The 25015-nt window shown below is 37.0% G+C and overlaps 2 protein-coding genes across 10 annotated transcripts in view; one reads left to right on the forward strand and one right to left on the reverse strand.

Moving 5' to 3' along the window:
* KCNIP4 (potassium voltage-gated channel interacting protein 4) overlaps window positions 1-2337 on the forward strand; it is a gene marked incomplete at its 5' end in the record, with an annotated part of 489155 nt that extends 486818 nt beyond the window's left edge. For all 9 annotated transcript variants that reach the window (XM_081999001.1, XM_081999000.1, XM_081999005.1 and 6 more), the window contains one exon: window positions 1351-2337. In XM_081999001.1, coding sequence (XP_081855127.1) covers window positions 1351-1398 — 48 coding nt within the window. In that variant the 3' untranslated portion in view covers window positions 1399-2337. The remainder of the gene's footprint in view (window positions 1-1350) is intronic.
* Window positions 2338-4385: 2048 nt separating this feature from the next.
* On the reverse strand, window positions 4386-13660 carry PACRGL (parkin coregulated like; the record flags this gene model as incomplete). Its single annotated transcript, XM_081999797.1, has 7 exons — window positions 4386-4442; window positions 6639-6719; window positions 7734-7841; window positions 9507-9641; window positions 10758-10848; window positions 11872-11939; window positions 13520-13660. 7 exons carry the CDS (start codon window positions 13658-13660, stop codon window positions 4386-4388), a joined length of 681 nt encoding a protein of 226 aa, XP_081855923.1.
* Between the last annotated feature and the right edge of the window lie 11355 nt (window positions 13661-25015).

The raw sequence follows: 25015 nt of genomic DNA on the forward strand, positions 1-25015 counted from the left end.
TTAACCTATATAACTTTTTTTTAAATTACATATCATTGCTTTCATAAGTTAATCAGCACAAAATAGTGCACAGATCACTTCTTACAGAAACATCACTTGAGATGACATATGGAATCAAAGATGAAAACCCTGCTGTGCATGTTTCACAACATGAATTAAGAAAATTACTCAGACTTGTCACTTTCTACAAAGCAAATCACCCACTAGACTGAACAGTGAATAATTTAACTGGAAATTTATGCTGATCATGTGTTATTGGAACATTAATGTAGAGAAGGCCTACATACCTATCAGTAGTGGAAATAATCTTCTAAGAAGGGGGGTTTCTTATGCACCTTTTTCGTGAAACTTCCTAAAATATTCTATCAAATTCAGTCTTTTTATTCATTAGAATTAAAGGTGGCTAGGTTATCTGCCAAGAAAGTACTAAATGGTGTGCATTCAGGTTAAAAGAGAGGATCATTACAGTGGAGACCAGCAAGTGCTAAATGAGCATGTAATATACTCTTCTATTACATATATAGTGTATTGTACAACCAGCTGTTAATTGAGAATGTATTGTAGCCACCAAATATGGGCTACAAGTAAACTTTCTTCTAAACACTGAAAGGTAAATCTTACAAAAAAAAAAAAAAAGTTTTTTCCTGACTGCTGTGCTGAGAGTTATTTACTGATAAAAACTGGGGTACAGAGTGGTGCATCAGTAAGCATTATGCAGAGCTTGGAAGTCGAAGGTTCTGTTAGCTGCCTAATGCAAAGCAATCAGAAAGCAGAAGTAGCATTGGAAAGCAGTCAAAACCTTTCAGTGTGAACACACAGAAAATCTGAGGTGAGGAGTCAGTGTTGTGGAGATATTTGTGGAACTAACCAACTCTTTGGTTCACGCACAAATGCGCACTTACATCAGTTTCATTTTAGTCATCCCTAGCTATGCAATAGGATGCCCTAGAATTGCAAAAAGCATCCTATGTACCATACACAGGACTAGCAATTCCATGTATGGATTGACACTTCAGACACAACAACTATTCCTTTAGTATTTATTGTCTATATATATTTTGTTATACTGGATATAATCTTATAACCTCTGAAATATCGCAGACTTAATTTTCTTAACATGCTATTGTATTCTTGACAGAATAGTTTTGGTTTAATTAATATATACAAAAACATATTTAAGTGTAGCTCCATTAACAGCCTTTTTCTGCTAACAATTTCTGGAAACAAGCTGAAAAATAATGTTGTCATTAACTAAAATACAGTTAGTTCTACCTAATTTCACTACAGATATTGGCCGGCTGTATTTGTAATGGTGTATGATTTTTGGTTTTTTGGTTGTCTTTTTTACAGGATGAGAATATAATGCGATCCATGCAGCTCTTTGAAAATGTGATTTAACGAAGACATTAGGTCTACAACTAACGGACAAATACGAGCTATTCTGCAACATTATCTAAAAGATGGATTTCCCACTTTATCATAAATAAAATTACTCAGCTTTACACTGAGACATGTATTATGCAAATAATTTTTTTATTATAAACTTTTCCCGTCAAAAAAAGACTTTCTAAATTATACAATTTAGCACTTCAGCTGTGGCTACCTAGCTAACAAGATTGCGCTGAGAAGCCAGGTTTTTACTCCAAACTGAAACAAAGTAAGACCTGACATTATGCAGCTTTATTATCATTCCAACCCCTAGATAAGATAGTATCTATCACAAGGAGATTAAATAAATACTTTTAGTTTTGCTACTCATTTGTACTGGATTAAGCTCCACGTGTTTGAGTGTATTTCTTAAATATTAACTTCTAATTTATACAGAGGCATTACCATGTATTTTCTTTTCACATTTGTATGGTGCAGTCCTCATTTTTTTTTGAATAATACTTAGAGTTAAAGTGCTATAGTCAATGTGCAATGCACATCTTGCTATAATTGCCTTCCACCTTTGACTTGCTTTTCTCTTAAAAAAAAACCCCAAATCTAAAAAAATAGATAACTTGAGAGAAAGAACTGTTATAGAACAAAAAAAAAAAAAAAAAAAATTTGCTTAGAAATAGATTTACTCCCTAACAAATATGAGTAAGCTTCTATCAATCACGCTTACCTAGTAAAACTGCATTTAATTTATCATGACATGAATATCAGGAGTCCTACATACTGTATTTCTAATTCTTCTTGGACATGTTGTCAAAGATCTTTGCTTAAAGATCTTATGACGTTTAATTTTTCATGAAGAAACCTTAACTGGATCCTAACAATATTTTTATGAGTATGTGTCTTTCTACCTTTAATGAAGAAGAAGGCATGAACTTCTTTTGAAATTTCCATCCAACTTCAGTGCTCAAAATGAATATCACTATGTACAACTACTGATAATGACTGCTAGACAGGCTAATATCTGTTTCAGCTTTGGTAATATCTTTAATTATGGGACAAAATCAGGGCAAAATGGGAAACTTCAGCTATATAATATCATCTATACGTGATAAATGCATTACATTTTTCAGGATCATTTCTTCATTAAGATTGGAGCTACCTTAATTCGGAACCTAGAAAGATTTTTCTTAAAAAGTATGTACCTAAAATATAATATTGCCCCCCACCGTGTAATTTTTAAGATACATTGTCCACAGAGTTTATGCCAATACTTCAAAATAGGCGAAATGCTATCAGAGATAGGCAAATCTTCATTGTGACATTGCTGCAGAAAATGTGAAAGGGTATTAATGAAGTAGGAAGAATGTTGCAAGCATTCTTTTGCAAAACTAAATCAGGTATCTATTCTGGTGTAGAGATGGGATGTTAGAGGCATGTTGAAGGCTGCTCTGCTATCACCAGTGTAGGATAAGAGTAGTACAATACATGTACACCTGAAGTCTGCTGTAGTGTGTTTGTGTAAACTAAATGTGCACATTTTGTAAAAAAAAAAAAAATAAAGCAAACATGAATAAAAATAAGCAGCATGATCGATTTTTTTAGTTGTTAAACAAATACTTGTATTTCTTCAAATTAAACATTTTGCCAAGAAAATTATTTTTTTTAAAAAAGCTTAAATACATAGATCTTGACCTAGCACAGTTCTGATCTCAGCAGAGTTTTAAGGACAGTCCAGAAGTAAATTTCATTTAGCCAAGCAGTAGTAATTTTCCAAAAATTCTGAAATTGCTTTCACATGACAGACTTTTTTAATACTCTATGCGACAGCATCTTCTGGTGACAAAAAAAGACCAAAACCCTTCCAGCAACTTTAAATTCCAGAATTGAATTTTCCTCAGGGGAGAAGTTCTGTGGCAAGTTTTGTTACTTCAGTCAGCTCTCCCTCACAGAGTAACCCATACCCATAACAACATGAACTCTTAACACTATTTATTATAAGACCTGTTAGGAATTATTTTGCAAGCCAAGTTCAAATACATTCATGGACAAACGCTCCACCCTACAAGGCTTGACAGCCAGGTAAGCTGGCTTCTACAACCTTTTTACTGTCTTTAACTCATATTTTTTTCATAGTTTTCACATTCAGAAGTTTATTAGCTTGTCTGGAGCTGAAATCGCAACCTCGTCCCAAGCATATCTGTGGCATTACAGAATTCAATGCAAACAGAGCATGGTGTAAATACTCCAAAGTTGCCTCCTACATCTAGCTAAGTAGGCCCTAGCTGGAACTAATTAGTGGAGCAAAACCTAGTCTGTGGCTCTACGGAGCAACCTGATGCCTCTGCACTGTATTTCCCAGAGCCTCTCCAGCTTCTCAAAACAATGTGCTGAGAATGCACTGAGCAAGTTCAGTTTTGCACCATACCCTACCTTTTTAGTGCATTCAGCTTCATACCTTTAAAAGCTGACTCTCAGGAAGTCTAGATGAGTTCTCATAGTTCTACATCTAAGTTAGTCCTGATGAACCCAAATGGCATCCATCTGTGCCCGTGGCACAAAACAAGTTACATGTTTTCAAAAGCAGGTATACATATGTAATGTAACATCAAGTTAGTTACCACTTACGTAATTACAGCCAAATTATTTTGCATCACACAAATGTACAAAACATATTAAACACTGCAGATATATTATAGGAAATTGTAATTTACAACAAAATAAGAATCAATATTTACTGTGCTTTTGAAATAATAGCCAGTTAGTCAATGTCATTATAAGCACAATGCATATGCAAATAGCAGCCAATACAGAGAGAATTATTTTAAATAGTCTTCCATAATTACATATTCACAAACTGATAGGACTTTTCCCACTCTCTATCATACTGAAGAATTGTGATTATTTTAAGAGACTATATCATATCCCAAATAAGTACCAGCTATGTTCACAGGCAGTTTCTTCCAAACTTCACCTTACAGTACAAAGCAATACAGTTTTCTTGTTTAAGAGGAGACAGAGCAATAGGTTGGAATTTTAGATTTGATGATAGCCACAGTTCCCTGTTGATGAAAATAAAACAAATTTAAACAAAATAAGGAACACTAGCACTACATATGAGAGTATTCATATAGTGTCTATACATTGTATAATTCACAACTTCTTTTACCTAGTTACCTTTGTTATTATCAAACAGTAGAAAACTAAAAAGTTAATATTTGCTGAGAAATTTACTGTCAAAAGGGCTGAAAATAATGAACTGAAAAAATGGACTACTGTGATACTAATGGCTGGAGAGTAAACATCCAAGAGAAGAGTTATGTAAACTCATATCTAAAACTAGGCATAAACATAGATATGAAATAATAAGGACTTTTAAATACAGAAATGATATTCTGGAAGGGACTTCCAATAAAAGTGAGAATCATATACATTATAACTAATTTAGAATAGAAATTTAATAAATTCATTAGTTGGGATTATATAATATTTCTTGTAATTACAATTCAGGAGTTTGTTTCCCGTTCTCTGCTTTTTCTTATTACAGTATTTTAAAAGTCACACAGAAAGACCTACTCACAAAACTGATAAAACTACAAGAAATCAGAGGACAGACAGAAGAATTAGAGGTTAATGATTCACTGGATTAGTTACATTATTTAGACGTAAATTTTCAGAGCCTCAAGACAAGACATAATTTTCCTTTTCTTGTCTCACTGTATATAAATAAAAAACTCTCATGCGTCTTTATTTGTTGTGATATTTTTCAAGTCTGTAATACAAACACTGCTACTGCCCTTAAATGAATATGAGCTCACACACACACAAAAAAATTGTTGTCTACTGATTATTTGGGTGCCTACTAAGGCACACAAGCTCACAACAGTTAGACCTATTATTTGTGGTCCCTACTGTTTAGGTTATTCCTATTCTTTACCAATGGACATTTAATATAATACATGCAAGTGTTCATAGGGTCAAGAAAGTAAGTATTTTCTCTTCTAGATGAATACCCAAGCCAATACTCTCTCACTTTTTCTTCTCTTCTCCTTCCTTTCTTGCACAATATACAGCACGACAGAAAATGGCAACAGAATGTTCAGCAGAAGAATACTCTGCCATCTATTACTTAAAGCTTTTTTTTTGTTTTATAGCACTTGCAGATCTAACCACTGTTAACCAGGGTGGGCAGGAACGTGAGTAGCTGATTTCCTCAGTGAAGTGACTTAAACAACGTTATTGGTGGGACTGGGCAAGCATCAATAACAGCAAAAAGTATCTTTTGGCAAGAATAAATCCTGTTGAGAAAAGTACTTAAGCCCAGAAAAAGGAATGCAAAGCCTGCATCCCAGGCACATTGAAACAAGACAAATACTCAGACTGAGTCAGGCATCAATACTCCAGAAGGGGACAGAATCTATCTACTAGTTGACATTTGGTGAATTCCTGGATCACTCTTCATAGGCATCTATCCTACCCTATGGTCTGTACAAGAAGTTCACATGCTTTACTCAACATAAGCATCTACTTTCAAAGTGCTGCAATGCCCAACTTGGAGTAAGGACTTATATTAGGCATCCTGGATCTTACCCCATGCAACTAACTCATTTGTCACACTAGTTCAACCCTGGAAAAAAAAATTTAGACTTTCTATAGAAATAGATAACTTTCAAGAAAGAACAGCAAGTATCTCATTTAACTACTAAGTTTCCCACTAAGGACAATAAAATGTCCCGAGCAAGTATCATGGGTAGGGATCCACATGGATGCACACTTCCTCCCAGAAAGAGTTCTCCTGAATGGGGCTTGGTGTGCTGTGCTGTAAAAGTCCAGCCATGCAGATTCTTATGTAGGTATGAAACCCTTGGAATATTTTACTGAGCCATTCTCCTGTATTTCCTGCTCAGAGATTAAAACAATGAAGAATACAAATGACAAGTGGGAGATAAAAAAATGGGAGACAACATGGGTGACTAACTGGCAGAATATGGATTACCCAAAGTAGATTTAATGTCATTTCTGTTACCACTCAATACATCAAACAAAATAAAACAACTATGTTACAATAGACCGGAACACAACTCTGCTGATTGCCACAGTGCAAAATCCTGTGTTTTATGCAATATGAATAGTTGTGACATGTAAAAATAAGCAGTTTTCAGAATGGGGTTCTTAATCTGAAAGGCAAAGATGGAAGTTGTTGTGTCAAAGTTGCATTCAAATGTACAAATGATAGAAAAATCATCTGATCAACTCACCTTTCCACCATATTGCTCCAACTTTTGTAAAGCAATAGTAATTTTTTCTCGAAATTTCTTGTCCATTAATCTCCTTGAAAGCTATTGGAAAAGTAAAACAAAAAGGTTTGTTGCACAATATAGTACAACATATGCAAAAAGGACGACATAATTCTATTTTATTACTTTATTTCATCTTATCTTTGGAAAATTAAAGCCTAAAAGAAGTATTACGGTATACCTTGTTACTGATGTCAAAGTATGGAACTCAGTCAAGGCAAAAGGAATGTAATGTTAACTGATGAGAAACTTAAATTCACACAAAGCTCAACTGGTAGCCAAAAAAATACTTATTTTATTTTTTTTTCTTTATCAAACAAACTTTAAAGAGGTATCAACCTTAAAAAAGTCATTCTTAAACTGCTGTCTACATGAAAACTTAACACGTTTTTCATGTGCACTGGAAGAAATTTGTTATACTGGAAATACTTTAAAAAACATACTGCAATTTCTCTCTTCTGCATTGGATGTCTAAAAGGTCCTTTTATTTTGCTGTGAAAGTGCACTTTGAAAGCATGCTAAACGAAACCATGAAAAGCCTATCTGACAGAGGAAGGATGTCTATAGAAGGACTCAGTATAAAAATACTTTCCATAATCCCTCTCTATGTTTATTTAATGAAAACTTCCTTGTGCAGAACTCCCATCTGAACGAAGTGGGAATATTTTCTTATGTTAATTTATTGAAACTTTCACAGATTTTTTAAAATATTCACATTTAAAATGAAAAACTCATTTTGCAATAAACATAAACTTCCCTTCAAAACATAGCATCTATTTCACCTCAGGCTTGAAGCTGGATCTTTTTTTCAATAGTAGAGACAACACCTCCATTATTCTCCAATTTACACTACCAACAGTTTTTGGACGTAGCTAGAACTTTGTAAGTCACTATATTATTAAAGAATGATGGACTTACACAGAGGAATAAATGAAGTAATGCTTTTCATGGAACATCTGAGTCCTCCATTGTATCTGTGCAGATATTATAGTAAACATCTCAACAAGAGTACCATAAAAATACAGATGATTTTTTACTATAGCATTAAAAACTTACATTTGTAAGTAGATGCTTAAGGTGATCATTAAGAGATGGGCCAACAACAGCACTCAGTTGAACTAAACCATCCAATCCCCTTCCAAATACTTCATCATCTGAATGAGCCTTCAGAGGGAGAAAAAAGAAAATCCTGGCAGTATTATTCAGAAAAATGCACAAGTTCTTCAAAACTGCAATCTCTACATTATGATTCCATATAGTATTTTCAAAGATTAAAACTACTGTGTAACTGCTAACTGTTATAATGTTAAAAGTTTAGAAATACAAGTACAATATGACTAAATATTAGTATCTAGAGGTAACATTTAAAAACAGATGCATATTTTTAAAATAGAGAACAAAAGTATCCATAAAATGTCAGTGCAACCCTTGCATTTCTTCTGAGACAAGGAAACTAATAATTTATTATTGATGAAATAAAAAAATTCAGCAGGCAAAACAGTTTACTGCATGAACAATTTCAGTGCTTCACAGCACATTCGAGAGAACCCTTCAAATGCGGATATGCTGAAATTGGGAGACAACATTTGAGTCACAAATGTAATGAATTCAGGGTAATTTCTATGTAATTCATAATAATAATTGTCTTTGTTGAAGAAACACAGGAGCCAATGACTTTCTAGCTCAATTAATTTTGTCATCTGCCAGCAATTATCAGGTTCTTATCTACTTTTGGGGTGCTTTGTCATCTTTATTACTCCGATGGGAAGGTTCCTCTATACCTGAGTTCTCTAATGGTTTAGTAATGTCATTCTTCCTTTATCAGAGAAATTGATTCATAACATTAATTTTGTTCTCGTACTAATACTGACCTTTATTTAAACAATTATTTTTCCACTCTGACATTTGGGCCCTGGACTTTTTTTTTAACTAGAAGTCATGAACTGCTTGTGTAGCAGAAGGTTTAACAAGACTTTATACCAAAACAGTGCAACAATGAAAATTATCAGATGAATAACAGTAATTGGAAGAACAGACAAGAATAATTTTTCTAATTTTGTCTTCTGAACTAAACCAAGGATACTGATAACATACAAATCTGATCTTCTATTACACCTCTGATCTGAGATCACAAAGAATTTTCAAACTTTCAGCCATCGCTACAAAACCAGAACTGAAACAGTTAGATTAAAGGACAGCAAGTAGCTGAACCAGAAAAAGGCTCTGAAAGATATGAAAAAGATCCAAAAGCGATTACCTTCGAGGCCAATACTTTTACCTCACTTTATTTTCTGAAGGAGTAGAAAGGTTAAAAACATTTTAAAAATTAAGAATATGACCTCAAACATTTTAACTGTATGCTTCCCTTTTCCTCATTGGCATATTCTGTTTTATTTTTGTAGCATGTTTTGAATTCTTAAATGTAACAGATTAGTATTTATTCCAGCATCTCCATTTTACTTCACCTCAATTATTTTTGTTTTGCATGTTTTTATGTGGATATATAAAAACACCACCAATACATGTATTTATTTTGGCTTATATTTAGATCTTCAATAGAACACTTTCACAGAATTTGCCCATAGTTACTATCATACAGCTATACAAGGAGCTGCCCATCTGAATTTACAGTTTAAGACGTATTTAGCTAATAAAACCAAGGCAGAGTTAACATGAGAAAAATGAAACTAATCCCACCCCCCCAACCCCGAACAAAAAGCCCATGCACTCAATTTATCACATTAGTATTTTCCATGTAGTCCTCACCAGCACAAGAAAAAGGAAGACAAAAAAAATCAAACCTGTTAAAATCAAACCTGTAAGACCTACCAATGCAGCCTTTAACACTGGAACTAGACGAGGCAATAAGGGAATTGCTTTTTCAGCAGCACCTTCAACCATAAGCAATTCTTTAAAACCCTCCTTTGAAACAAATGTGTAGGGATGTTTTGTCTCTCTTAGACCCTGTTGCAAATGTAAAACATGCTTGCTTAATAGTGATCCTTTTAAACAAAAAAAAACATGAAAAAAGCTCAACATAACCACAAGATTTTGTTACATCAGTTCAAAACATAAAATACACTAACTCCACCATGTGGAGTCACTGAGTACAAGTCTGCTCACAGAATATTCTTATTCATTTTTCCTTTGGAATATTGAATATTAAAACCCACATTATGAATACTGCCAACTCAATCGTTATTTGTACTTCTTTAACTTTAATCTAACTACCCAAGGTAATTTTCCAATAATACCATGAACAAGAATAAGCTATATTTGTAAATGGTTTTCAAACCAAGTTAAAAAAAGTAAAAAAAAGAAGGTGAACTATGGAAGGAAAGATAACCCCCACCACACACATCCCTCTGCAACACCAAAAACTTGTAGAGGGTACAAATATGCACTTCTAGTGAAGACCTGACCAGCAGAACTTGAAGATGTAAAGCCCTATGGCTGAAGTCTTTCTTCTTTCCATAACTTACTTTAGGAATTCACATCCTTCTTTAATCTTAAAAAAAAAAAAAAAGCCACCTCTAGATTATGTACTTTATTCCATCTGCGACACTGGATTCAACATTTATTTAGACTCCTGAAACACATTTGGTGATAAATGCCACAGAAGATGCTGAGAAAACAGAAGCCTGAATGTAATGTGTAGTATTTCTCTCTCACTTATTTACAGGATCCTATTTCCACCGTATTAGCTCAACCTATTGAGGAGAGCACTCTTACTTCAAGAGGTAGGTTTTATATACAAAAAGAATCAAAACTTTTTTTTTTTTACAAAAGAACCTGCAAAGCTCCAAATGGATTGAAGTATTTAATACAACAGTTGCGAATCTGAGAGGCAGTCTTGTATTTGCCCAGTACCTCAAAGATTAAACAGCTGTACCTAGCTCTCCCAGAAGAACTACAAATGGCAATGTTTTTGACCATCTTCATTCATACAAGACCCTCACAGTTTTTTTTGTCATATTTCCCTATCAGGTAAGTCTAAGTTACCTAGCTTAGCTTGTCACAAAATGCCATTTGCAATTAGAAAATCCTGTATCCTTAACTTTGCAAGAAAATTGAGTTTACCTCTGCCAATGTTACAAGAAGAGGATCAAAGGGAACAGTTTCAGGAAGGCATTCCCATTGCAGTCTGTGCTTTACTGAGCCATGTACTAGCCTATACAAAGAATAAAGTTTTAACAAATTAACATATAATAATACATAATTTATTGCTAGCACTAGTCACGTTAAATATATCACCAACTGGTTTGCAGTATTACTGTAATATATACACAATTTCAACACATACTGCTCTCCTTAGTGAAATGAACAATGGTATTTTATAGTGCAATTATTATAATTCTCAAATATGGTAGTTTTCAAAATTCTGCTCCCAATCTCATAGAAATCAGAAAATAAAAGTTGCAATAATTACAGATGCGTCTCATGCCGACACAGAAGATGCTCCCTTTGCAAAGTTACTTATTTTGATAAATATCAAGAAACATTTTCATCAAATAACAATTGGTAAGGGAAATCAGTTGAAACGGAAAGAAAATCATATTGCAATTCATAATTTAGTCCTAAGATACAGGAAAAGGCTATATATTAATGATTACTTAAATTTTCCTTAAGTTATTTTGCATCTACTTGCCAAAACACTAAAATGCTTATTGTCTAGGCAAATATATAATAGACAAAAATAACTTAAAATACCACAAACTATTACTTACAAGTAGTTTTGTTAATATCTGATATTGCAGAAAACTGCAGAGTTGGAATATTCAAGAAAAAGTTGTCATACTACTTACTTCAGACAAAAAAAGACTGCAAGATGCCTCCTTACTAAAATGGCACGAATTTCATTACCTTTGTTAGTAGGGAGAAGTAAACACCATTACCTGAAGAAATCAACTTCTTTCAGGAAAGAGGTTTAGCAAACCAAATCTGCAAATACCTCACTATTATTTGAAAATGCAGCTTCAGTATCAACACAGCATAAAAAAAGAACCAAAAGAAGACAACTTCAAAGACATGGGAAATTGCTTTCTGCTTTGAAAAGACATACAGAAATCTTCTCAGAAATGAATGGAATCAAACAGCCTACCTAAAAGATCAAATATGAATAGATGTATTTCAATCTGTGTAATTCTACCTAACTATAATATATTTAGTAAAAAAATAAACAAACCCAACACACCTGCATGGAATGCCACCTTTAGCGTATATAGCAGCAAATGCAGAAGGTGGTCGAGAATAAGCACCGAACTGTGACGACAGAAAAAAAAAAAAGGCATTACTTATTCATAACAGTACAGTAATGTTAGTTAACTATTATGAATATGTTAAAACTGCGGTTTACCAAAAAAGTAACTTAGTCGTATGATTCTAAAACTAATAAAAAAAAAGAACTGCAGCTATGGGATGTAAAACATATATTTGGTACATTTATTAGAAAAATGCTTTTCATAATTGTCTGGCTAGAAAGTTGTGAAAATGAATAAATAATGTAGAATCAATGCTCTCCTAATGGAATATCCTTATTTTTCTATTTTCTCTTGCAAATCTTCACACGGAAGTCTTACGGGTTCTCTCCTTAACAGACTAAGGACCTCTCACTTTCCTGATACTCTTATTGTTGTTATAGTGATAACATACAGAAGGTAGATTTACTCCAATTCCATCTTGATCTCAGTATGGACAAAAGTACAAGGTGGCAAGTTGTGGGAGAAACAGCAAATGTTGAGCAAGATTGTACGAGGGCACTGGAAATCAGTGGGGAGGTTCATACTGGGTGAGAATCTAGGAAGGACTCACTGGAGAAGGAAACTAGGAGCTCCATGGGAGGAAAGCCTGCATAAAGTTGTTTTTTTTATCATATACATGCTTCTTATGTATACGAACTATGATATTATTTATTATCATGATCATGCTACTTCCCAGACGTATTAATGATGACCTTATCACAAAGCATATAGCAGGAAATACCATGAAGTCTTATTTTTTATTTTTCACACGTTTAAACCTACATTAACATTGTTAAAATTGTGTGCATGATTTGACGACTTCTTGACTTAATTAAGTCAGTGCACTACTTGCAAAAAGGTTTCAAGAAAAAAATGCCCATATGAAAGTATTCAGCCTCTGTTTATGGCAAAATAGTACCTCATCAAAGTACTCCCACATTTAATTCATTTTCCAAAAAGTCTGTGATATTACTAACTGTTTGGCTGATGTGGCCCTGTGGTGAGCTATAATTCACTCAAAGCTAGTTCTCCAGGTGCAGGACTTCTGTTTCTGTGCAGAAAATAACTGCTTTCATTAGTCTTATCTTGAGCGCCCAAACTCTTCCCAAAGTATTACATATTCACAGTACTTGGCAGTTCCAAGTAATGCTCACTAGCAATTAATTTGCTAGATTTTCTGCGGTCTTGATGATCTTCAAGATGCTACCTGATTCTTGGTTTCATTGCATCACTGAGATCAGTTCCTCTAAAGCAGCAGGTGCCAAAATTTATAACAAAATTTATACTAAAAAAAACCCAACCCTTTTTTAACTCTTGGCTCTAAACCTCTTTTTAGGGCAAAAGTGCATAGAAAATAAAGTTGCCATGCAAGCTACAATTGTAACAACCCCCCCTTTTAAAAAAAGTAATAAATATGCTAAGCCTCAGACATTTGAGCTTAGAAATTAGAGAATGTATGATTAATAACAAAAGTTTAGTTTAAATTTATAAAACAGGACCAGAAAAAGCATATCCTGCATGTATTTCATAAAGTAAGGAAATTTCTTCCAACAAGAGATCTGTTTTAAAGAAGCAAACAGAAAATCCACCACCTATACATACCGGATCAATAGTTTTAGGATTCAGCTTGTCACTAGGCTTTGGCTGCGGTTTAACTGCAGGTTCTGGAGAACATGGCAAAGGAGAAGATGTCTTGGTTTTCTGTACTGCAGTCTTTGGTTTTATGTGGATGCCTGATGACATTCTTAGAACATTGCTTACTAGAATAGAAAAAGATTAAAAATAATAAATACTTTTCATTCCTATATGACAGAATATGACGGGTTAGAATCCCCAGGTCCAAAGACTGACATGAACAATCAATGAAGAAAATTTGAATATGTGTACTAGAAAAGAAATGCTTATTCTTATTTATCCTATGTGGTGCATGGGATAATTTTGACAGTCTTGTCACTCCATCTTTCAAATGCACACATTTCCTAATCCTGCACTGCTCCCCTTTACTTCTGTACTTTGAAAGCTGCAGCAGAAGTTAAATTAGCTACAGTCTGCCTTTAGGGTAGCCTACAGAAATCTGAGCAGCATTACAGTGCTCAGCAGAACAACCCAGAGTGAAATAGGCTGGTTGGGTATAGTTACAGCAGAAGACAGTAAAAATCTGAGGAATGGCCAGGATGAAGGAATGAAAAGAAGAGCAAGTACATTCAAAAACAAAAGTAGAATCAAGAAGCAAAGTGAAGAGAAATGTAAAGTAGCAAAGAGAGAACACAGAAAATGGATTCCAATTCCAGTAAGAAGAAAGCAAGCATTTTGTTAAAAAGCACAAAAATAACTTTCTGTATACATCCTTAAATACTGACTTAGGTAGACATATCTTCTAAATGCTAATGCACCAGCTACACATGTTACTATATATGTATGTATATGGGTTAAAATGTCCCTAATAAAAATAATAGTCTACTGCCTATTTAACATACCAAACCTGACACTATGATGAATAATATAGATTATTGCTCAGAAAAGACAGGTTTTCAAATGTTAATAAATTTATAAAATATGAAAAATGTTAGTTTTGAATACTAATAATTTTCAGTAATTTATGCTGTGGTGTACTCTGGATGGAGAAAAAAGTTAGTAAATAAGAACTTACATTCCTTTAGTAAACAAGAAATAGCATTATATAGAAGTGAAAACAATAGGAAGCCACTTAAATAATACACATAAACAAACATTGCCACAAGGATAAGCTGGGAGCTTGCCATCCAGCCATCACCATTCACAAGTTGATGACACATGTTTTTGTCGACAACATGATTAAATTCCAAATACTGAGATCGGGATGAAGTAGAATGGCAGATTTTTTTGCCACCCTACTTCCACACCCTCAGCTCTATAAACCACCTGCTCTAATCTCTGCAAGCACCTTGTACATGCAGTCCTTGTTTAGTTTGGTTATTCTAATTCTTCCCTCCAAACAGAACTTCCAGTCAGGTACTTTTATCATTATCTAAATTACTAAATCTTTAGGATTATTTCTGCTTCTAATAAGAAGTGGTAAGGTCCCAGCACTTGTGTAGATATGCTATGTTCTTATAACTTGTAGAAAGAATTAAATGTGGCACCAAAGTTTTACTGAATGTTGAGAAACAACATATAATGATTAACAAATCAGCTGAAACACAAAGCAAAACTAAAACTGAAAGTTTAAATCAGTACTTCTTGACTGATGATTTATTTAATCAGAACTAGTGATGCAAATCAGTTCACCCACTGTACACCTTGTCTTCTCTTTCATACCATTTTCAGAATACAGCCTGTCTCCAATGACAGTCTTTTTAAAAGAAGAACTAATGTACCACATTTAGATGATTAAGTCTCTTCAGAACACACAAAAACTTACTTGACACTTAGGCAAACTATTCTGTTTGTAAAATGCAAATCACTAAAACCAGAAATAATCTAAAGCCATAAAAGATAAGCAGTAACACAGAAAGAAAATGTACTGATTTTACAAGTGCCAGGTTATTATCACAGAACTCTAATCACGTTAGAGTTAGAAAGCACATTTTTAACTATTAGAAAAATAAGAATCAAAATGCTTTTATACTATAAAGATACCAGAGAAGTTCTTGACATTGGCATTATATATCACAAAATAGTGCTATCAGTGTCAACCTTTGAAATGTACAATTGCTCTTAATGCAAACAGTCATCTTGCCAAGACCAACATAAATATTTTTCTCAGAGAAGTATTCAGAAGTAATTCAGGTGTCTTAAAATTCTTTTATTTTCCAAGAATTAATCAAGATACATGCCAAGGACTTTGCTCAGGTTTTAACTAATGAAAAAATCTAAATGCATTTTAAAAGTCATCGGCTGTACCATCAGAGAAAGTAAAGAATAAAAGGTGCGAACACCGGCAGGAACAATGATAGCCCTTTTGGATAAAAGTAAGGATAGAAGTAAAGGACAGTGATAACAGTTTTGTAAAAACGTGACTGAAATACCATGCCTATGTATTGGCCGAGGAGGAGGCAGCAGAGAGTGGAAAAAGGACTTTTCATAAGGAGGTCTCAGTCTTCAGAGCAAGTTCTTGCATAGTCAAGAGCTGGGAGAGTCACACCCATTTCTAGAGATCAGAGAGCAGAAGTGTATCTGTGAATCAAACACGCGACACACAAGGTTTGATACAGAAGTGAACCGTCCTACTGGCAGATGACAGACTTCAAGCAAAGGACATAAATCCTTAAATAGAAACAGAAAAAGCACCTTTAAAAGACACCCTTCAAAGGAGGAAAAGTGCGGCCCGGAGTTTGGGTGCTAGAAGTCACTTAAGAAAGGCAGAATGAAAGTAAGTAGGATTTTAAAGGCGAGGTTGCTCCCTTACCCTGGTGAGCTCTCCCGGAGTGCAGCTGGGGCAGAGGAAGAAAGAGATAAGGGGCATCAAGCACCGTAACCGCCAAGAGGCTCAAAGAGCACAGCTCTGCCAAGTCACAACAGAGCCGCCGGACCGACCCTCACGAACACCACGGGACATCAAAAGACCCAGCGAGACGACGAGGAGGGACACGCACGCCCCTCCTCGGGCCCCTCTCCCCTCCCCACAGCTCCCACTCTCTCGCGGGGAAGCCCAGATCAAGGCGGCCAGAGGGGAGCGCCGGGCCGGTGGGCAGCGGTATCCCTCCTTACGGGCCCCTCGGGAAGAGCGGCTACTCAGTGCCCCGAGGGCCCCCGGCAGAGCTGCAGGAGGAGGCCCGGCTACCGGCCGGCCATATCAACACCCCCCGACCTGGCGGCCGAGCAGCCGCGCGCCCGGCGACGCTTCCTGCCGGTTGCCAGGGAAACTACGGGCCGCCGAGAGCCCAATCTTCCTCGGCAGGCCGAGCCTGAGGCGGGGGCGGGGCGGCGGGAGCATGCGCGGCGCGGCGCGGCGCGGGGGCGGGGAGGCGCGGGGGCCCGCGGCGGCGCGCAGGCAGGGTGCCGGCAGAGCCGACATGGCTGCGGCGGCAGGCAGCGGCTGCGGGGCTTGTCCTGAGCCTCGTCCCGCCGTGCTGGACGCTGCGGTGGCGGGTCTGCGGGCCAGGGTGGCCGCTGGGCAGTGCCGGGGAGCTGAGGCGCCGTCTTCAACTAATCAGGGTTCAGTGCTTGCTGAAGAAAGAGCGAAAATTAGATTAAAAGGCTGATTTTTTTTTTCTTTTTTTCAACCTACCTTATATGTTTGTGATTAGGATGGGGATGGTAGATTCTCAGGTGACATTGCCACTCATTTTTATCCACTTTCTTAATAGCTTCCCAGGAAAAACAGGATATGGGAAATGCTTTATTTTGCTTTTATTGCTATGTGACAAAAGTTTGGCTTCCAGGAACGCCCATTTGTGATCATTTTTGCTGCAAATACAATGAGAGAAAGTTAATTTCTAGTTTCTTTTTTCAGATACTCATACAAAATGGAAATCTCTGTCACAAATACAGTATTTATTCATACAGCATCACATCTGAATGTGTTAAACGACCTTTTGGGTAAAAGGGTACATTTTTTTTCCTCTGTGTACCCTATTAATCATAAGAATGCTTTCTTGCTTTCTTGAAGAGATGCATTTATTCTTTCATGCACTCAACAATAAACCTCCAAGCAAGATGTTTTCTTGGTTTGCTTAAATTGTGTGGGATACAGTCTTCCCACCGTTGCATTCTTTCTCACTTCTGTAATTTTTAATGAGGAACTGAATGGGACTTCAGAAGTGGATAAGAGAGGCTTTTCTGTTGCTTTTCCACAAAAAAACCCCACCCAGGAAAATGCACTGACGGTGTTGAAAAGTATTTGTGAACCATTTGAAACCCACCATCGACATTAGATTTTGGCCATTGCTGGCACTTCATAATTCGTTTTATCCAACATAAATAGTGGGATAAACAGAATAGTTATCTGCCAATAATGGGAAGTTGTGCAGACATTTGCAGAATTAAAATAGGGCTGCGTAGCTGAATGCCTTTGAAACACATTAGTGCAAGAGACCTTTTCTACATACAGAAGGAAAAAATGATTAAAATAATGCTGGAGAAGAGAAGATTTCTATTTTGTTTCTAAATGTTTTTAACTAAACCCAATGGACATTACAGTGCTTTCACAAAATTATCTTACTGTTCCACAATATTGAAGGCAATAGAGGAATGGATGTCTTTTTATCCATAAATTTTACAGGCTGGCAATTGATCTCAGAAAAATCTAGTATTTGTGAAGCAGACCATGCAAGTCTTTGAAAATCACACTACAAAATGCAAACCAGCATGATCATCTCCATAATGAGAAACAACACCCTGCTTTTCTGAGCAAGGTTTATTTTTAGTTCAGTGTGTTAGTATCATTTTACACGTATATATGCTATAGTTGCTTTGTGAGTACAGAACAGACTACAGCTACATTCAGGCGTGGAAGAAAGTAGTAGTACAATGCCTAAGTCAGTAGGAGGTATGAACTGCTGTGTTGCGTGAAGCAAAATACCGCTGATGGGCTCTGCGGAGCCGGCAGCTCCCACCGAGTTCCCACAGAGACGACTGGGTTATAAAAGGACAAGACTCCAGTCTCTGTGCAAGAGCAGGGCTTAGTTCAGAGCTCAGTCGGTTTCCTGAAAAATGCAAAATAAAAGAGTGTTATGGTACGGTGCTGTGTATGGTACGACGGTCCTGCTGTACTTTGAACCTTGAACATACGGACTGCACCGCTCGCCTTGCGGTGAGACGTGATGTGTGAAATCAGGGTCTGAGAGAGACCCACCATAGACATGTGTCCCTCCATTTCATATCTTGGGGCATTTAATTTCTTGAATTGAGAGAAATCGCTACATCTGGCTCTTAGGGAACGGCCTTCGCACAAGGCTTTTTCAGCCGTGAGGTCCTGCCCAGGGGTGCTGGCGTGGCTTTGGTGCAGCGGCGGCACATCCCTGCCCACACGAAGGCATTGCTGCGTGCGTGCAGACATACGCCCTGGCCCTGCGCCCACGTCTGCGAGGCTCAAGCACCCGAGTGCTGGGAACCTGCCGGTCTTGGGTGGGCTCGACCGTTGTGCGAGAGCCTAACTCTCCCACCCCCGCGGGAGGCATACAAACTGAACCAATCCTAAATTCCTAGAATAAGGTAGGATGAAACTACACTTTACAGATACCTTTTTCTGACTTGCATGGTATTTTAAGAGTTAGGAAAAGAGAAGTTCTAAGGTTAAGCACACATTCAGTCCCTTCTGATTCCTACAGTACAACCTGAAAATGGTTTTTATTACACTTTTCCTATGAATTTGCAAATCCCCTGCTCCTTGAGTAGCTTCTTTGTTATTATACCTGGCTTTGGATTTTCTAAGTTCTTGCTGAATATTGACATGGGGAATATGGGTCAAAAACTTGCAATAAAGTGTGTTTGTTTAAAATAAAATACTTTTCATCCTGTGTCCTACTATTTTTGATAGTTATCATAGGAACTAGTCTGTGACATTTTAAACATATTTGGTGGATGGACAATTGCGAAGAAAGATACTGTAAGATCTATACGGTGTTTAGGTCAACAAAACATGACAAATGTTAGCATTTTTCTCCATTGTGATGGTACCACTTTGTAGTCTTAAATACGGTGTAAAGAGTTACTATTAATTATTACTGTATACTTGTATAGCATAAGCTCCAGTTATTATGAGTTTCTCCATTATGTATGTTTTAGTTTGTTTAATTTAACTGCCATACACCTTTCTAAATGCTTGAAAATAAGTAAAAGATAAAAATATTAATAATTTGCAGGGGGGGGTTATCATTAAAAGAAATGTGGTCACCTATATGTATGCGAGTGTTCAGGTAAGCATACAGAAATCTGAAACCGAAAGCTAACTCTAGACTTATTACTTACTTTTTCATAATAACAATACTCCAACAATTTAAATAGAACCAATGATTAATTAATTATCTATCACTGCTGATAAAACCAATATGCAATTTGGCTTCTTTTTTCATTAGTCACAGTTAAATAGTTAATTACTGAGGGGGAGGAGAATTCACCAAGGAGAAATGGATTTCGAGGCTTATGAAATTAAAACTGAGGCTTATTGGAATATGTCTAATTAAAAGAACATTACATAAAGCAGTCACGTGTTAGATCTTTTTGTCTGAGCATATTTTATACCTTTGTGAAGCTAATTCGTTTGGTATGGTTTAGGCTTGGCACTTGGCCAGTGCCAGTTGGGAAATGGTGGGGAGAATATTTCTTCACAAGTACAAGCTTCTGAATGTGGAAGGAAGAGAGTTGGTACTTGAAATTTTTTCATCATTTTAATAATTTACATTGTCAACATTTCCCTCTCTATTCGTAGCAGCCTGTTTGTTAGACAATGGGTGTTTTATACTGATTGGTTTGCTCTATTTTGCTAAATACAAGAAATGGATTACCAACAGGCTTAAAAATTACATCTTACTATATTCTCTAATATTAATCTAATAATATCCAAAACTATATATTTTCATTTGAGATTATTTTAGAAGTTTCTAAACCAAGTGCAATTTTAACCCCAGTTGGGGGCTAACAACTCTTACAACCTAGTAAGAACAGTAAAAGAACAAAACATGTTTTCTCAACTCAAGATATTTGGTAATTCTTTTTATTTCTCCAGTAACTCTGAAAAGTTAGAAATTCTCACTGGTCTCTCAAAAAGTGCACTTTTAAAATTGACATCTCTAGGAGTGTTTTTCTTAGGTAGTCCTCAAATATTCCTTAGAGCTTTTATCCTGACTTAAACACTCTACATGCCTTATAAACAGTACTCTGTAAAAAAGGAGTTATTATACAAGGTTTGGAAATAAATGTGAGCTACATAACAGACTGTAGATGCCTAATTGCACTTTTTCAGGTTCCTCTGCAAAAATTGAGATGCTCCGGGCACTTTCATTGACAAATGCTGTATCAGATGATTAGTTCAGTGCCTGTCAGAATTGATCGACCTGTGAATATTCCTTTATATCCTCAGTGAAAATTGGTGTGAAACAATGACATTTCAGTTGAACAATTCCAGATAACAGTTCATAGATACTACTGGGTTGCTTAATTTTTTTCTGTAATATGCCAGAAATGACTTGATTAATTGCTAAATTGCTGTAAGGACTTTGGATTAGTAGATCAAAGTCCTGTTGTAAAACTCAGCGGCAAACTCCCAGTCAGGATTTATTTTTTTCTGATTCTTCTAAATTTTCATATTGCCATCAATAATGGCAGTTTGAATTTGTTCTTTATTTTGGTGATGCCAATTGCACAGGAAGGACAATTAATTCCATTGCCATCTCTCAGACGGTGGCACAATCATAGCTACTTCTGTAAAAGTACTTTGCTTATCTATGGAGAGACATCCATTCCCACTAGCATAGTCAAAAAAGTAAGAGTTAGGATTCTGTATTTCTTTGAGTTATTGGACCTGTGTTTTATCACAGTATCCTGCCTGCCTGCTGTTCACTGGACTTTTCCTTCCTGATTTGTTTCGACTCCTTACCGCAGCGTGTCGATAGTTGAACGCCTAGGAACAAGATTCACAGAAAGTACCAAAGTTGGGCAGGCAGTGGCCAGCACTGGCTCATGCAAAATGTGAAGGAGCAAGCTGTGGTTTCAGCAAAAAGTAGGTGACAACACTTGGGAGAAGGAAAGAGGGAGTTGGAGATATATATCTGTGAATTATTTTCTGGAATTCACAATGCTCAGAGTGTTCAACGCTAACAAAAGGTTTTGGAAGCAGTTCCAGAAGGCTCACTGGTTTATGGAAAACTCTGCCTTTGCCTGATTCGGGGCACAGACTTGAACCCAGGCTCTCCTGCCTCTCAAACCTGACGAACACATGGTGATACATCCAAGTGTTATTCTCAGCTGCTTTAGGATATCCCAACGATATTCTGAACTGTTTCAGAGTACCAACTTTTATTAATTATGCCTTTCACTGAAGAGGTGCAGGTACCTGTAAGTAGAAACGTAGTGAGAGAATGTATCTGTGAGTATAGCAACCCTGAAAGATGAAGTGGTTCCCAGTGTCACAGGAAATAGTGACAGAACTAGAACAACATGTTCCCTATATAAACCAGAATCTACCTTTAAAAAATGTACAGGATATTCAAAGATGACTACGTTATCACAGCTTTGGGTGCATTGAGAAATGTTCACCACTATTTTAAATTGCAGGGAGTTTTACATAAGATCATGAGTGCCACACCATGCAAACACAAAAAAGAGAAGTAGGGTGGCCTTTCTCTTCCCCCCGCAGAGAATACCATTATTCTCTTCCTGCCGATTTTTGTGAAGCTGGAATTTGCTTTTAGGCATACAAAAAAGTTTTCATGGGATAATGTTCTTTAAATACAAGACAGACATATGCGGGTTTTAACTGTGCTCACCGAATGATTTCTTTATAACTATTTGAAAATAAAAACTCACTACTAAATTTCTAAGGCAGGACCAATATAATTTACATACTGCTGAGGGAAGTAATTAAGCAAAAGTTGAAAACTTGCAGATGATTGTTCGGGTGCTGCTATTAGAGCTGACTGATATGTTTTCCCGATCAGGGTTGCAATAAAGAAAAAAAACAATCGAGGCACACGCTGCGGTTTTGTATTTTCCCACTTGGTGGCAATCATTCACTGCCTTTCCTTCCCACGTCTGCGCTTTCTCCGAGAAAGCTGCTGCTCTGCATTCTGCAGCCCCTCGGTTTGGGGAAAGAAACAGGAGAAAAATCAAAGTTTTCTGTTGTTTCAAATATCAAAGGTGATAAAATAGAAGAGTTTGTTAAGTGGAAATGGAAGTATTTCATAGTTCAGTTGTCAGAGAAATTGTGTTCTTTGTTAGGAAACCTTTTACCAATTTTATCCCACTGTAGGGCACAGATCAGTAGTGGTATATAAAGCATTGATTAAGAGCATGTAGTTAGGACTTCGTGGTCCGCAGAGAACATGCTGGGGCAGAGGTGGTGGTGTTCTGCCTAACCAAACCCATCTCTTCAGAAGCTGTAGCTGGGTACAACATTGTCTTTCATAACATTAACAGACCTTTCAGCTGTTTCCTGAGTCCATTTTCTGACTCAGACGTAGGGGAGAGCTGCAGCAAGAGCATCAAGTGGTTCTCCGAGGCACACACAGCTTGGGTGTACTGCTTCACAGAAGCATTTAATGTCTCCCACACAGCAAGCACAGCTGGCACTTGAGATAATAAGTCCAGGGATAGTGAGAACAATTTCTTTGTTTATTATATAGAGAAGGTTTGAAAGACAGACTTAAGGTCTATAGGACTCAATTCAAGTTGGTGGCTGAGAGCGAGTAACAGCCTAGGAGTATTGGCTGCAGTGATGGTGATGAGGATGGGAGCTGTGCTAACAGTCATGATTATACAATATAGATAGAATCAAAGGTGGTGGTGGTGGTAGTAATAGTTTTCTCTTCATCTTTTCTCTTTTCAGAAAGTGGTGTAGCAACAGCCCACAGCCCCTCTGTCCCTGCCCACACAGGAGTAGCAAGTGGGGGAGTAAGGCTGCCCTGCTGTTGCTCGCTGTACTGGATTTTGGAGGAGGATGAATTAAAGCCTCTTTGTAAGAAAGACAACCAAACAAAACAGGAAAAAAAGAATAAAAAGAAGATCTTTCCAGGAAAGGTGATGGGAGGTGGGGGACGAGAGGGGACAGTGCACTGGGGTTCCAAGTGAAAGCAGTGAGAACGGACAGATGAATGGGTGTAGAAGAGAGGCGGGGAGGAATTAAAAATGAGGATATTGGAGGGGAACTGCAGAGCACAGCAAAAGCTTCGGATTCATTAATTTTAGACTTCCTCTATTCATGGATTGTAGCTCCTGTAATTCAGACACAGTTTTGATTTTTAACAGTTCTACTTTCTGATAGGAGAAGAGACCTGGAAAGAGAACCTAGAGGATGAGAAAGATTTGAAGGAGGAACTACATAATGAATCAGAGAGAAAGGGGTGGGAGGAGAGAAGCTTTTGCTATATTCCTCATCTTAGTACACGTCTGTATTCTTTATTTGGAATGGTAGAATATGAGCATGTGTATTTTTGAGGAAGGAAAGGACAGGGAGAGTAATGAGTACCCAGCTGCAGACGGTACTGCTGTCCCTTGATGCCAGCATAGGTAGTCCCACACGTCTTCAGGGTGGCTCACGAATCTCACAGGCTGATGGCCCCGTGGAAGTGCTGCCGCACGTAGGAGCAGATTCTGGCAGTAGTGAGAGCTCAAAGGCTTAGGACGGCAAGCAGGTCTCTCAAGAGCTGGGTGAAAAAGACTAGCGTTATTGTCAGAAAGGCTGGGAATGCAAGAGCCTGGAAATGCTGGTCTCTGTAGGATAAACACTAATAGTTATACAGTATGGGATGCAGCAGACGAAACTCATCCGCTACGTGCAGGTATTTACCATGAGGCAAGATACAGACAAGTGGCCAGTATAACATTTGCTATCAGCTTTGCGTTTTGCACAGTAGTTCAGTTCACAAGAGAACTGTGCATTTAAGAAACATATGAACTTGCCATCTGACAAAAAAAAAAAACACCACAATTGCAAGCTCTAATTCTTGTTGAATTGAACACTGAGTCAGATCAAAGATTAAAACATCACAGTGGCCTGTCATTGAGTGTCCCATCTGAGACAGCTAAAGAGGGTGCCTAGGGAAAACTCTGTGAGGCAGGGCAACTGTACATAACATTCCCCATGAGTATTCTCCCAGCTTTCAGCCATTTGCCGTTCAGGAACATTCTGAACCAGGGATGACTCCTGCATATTCAGTAATTCTCAGTGGATTTCTCTCATGTGGATTTCTCGTTTGAACCCCAGCAGACTAGTAGTATTCACAGTAGCCTGTGACAAGGAGTCTCATGGCTCACCCTCACCTTTTTATGTTGGTTGTGAATTTGCTACCTGCTAGCTTTGCTTCTTATATACTTATATTTTTATATATATATATACTTCAAATAGTTCTTCAGCACAGAGTTCTGGCAAGTTTGTCATCCCACAGTTATTTTTTGGCCTGGATAATGAAAAATGTGGTGTCACTTCTCAGAATCTCAATACCGTCTCTTTGTTCCTAACAT

Source organism: Phaethon aethereus (assembly GCF_964289735.1).
Source record: "Phaethon aethereus genome assembly, chromosome: 4".
Classification (NCBI taxonomy): domain Eukaryota; kingdom Metazoa; phylum Chordata; class Aves; order Phaethontiformes; family Phaethontidae; genus Phaethon; species Phaethon aethereus.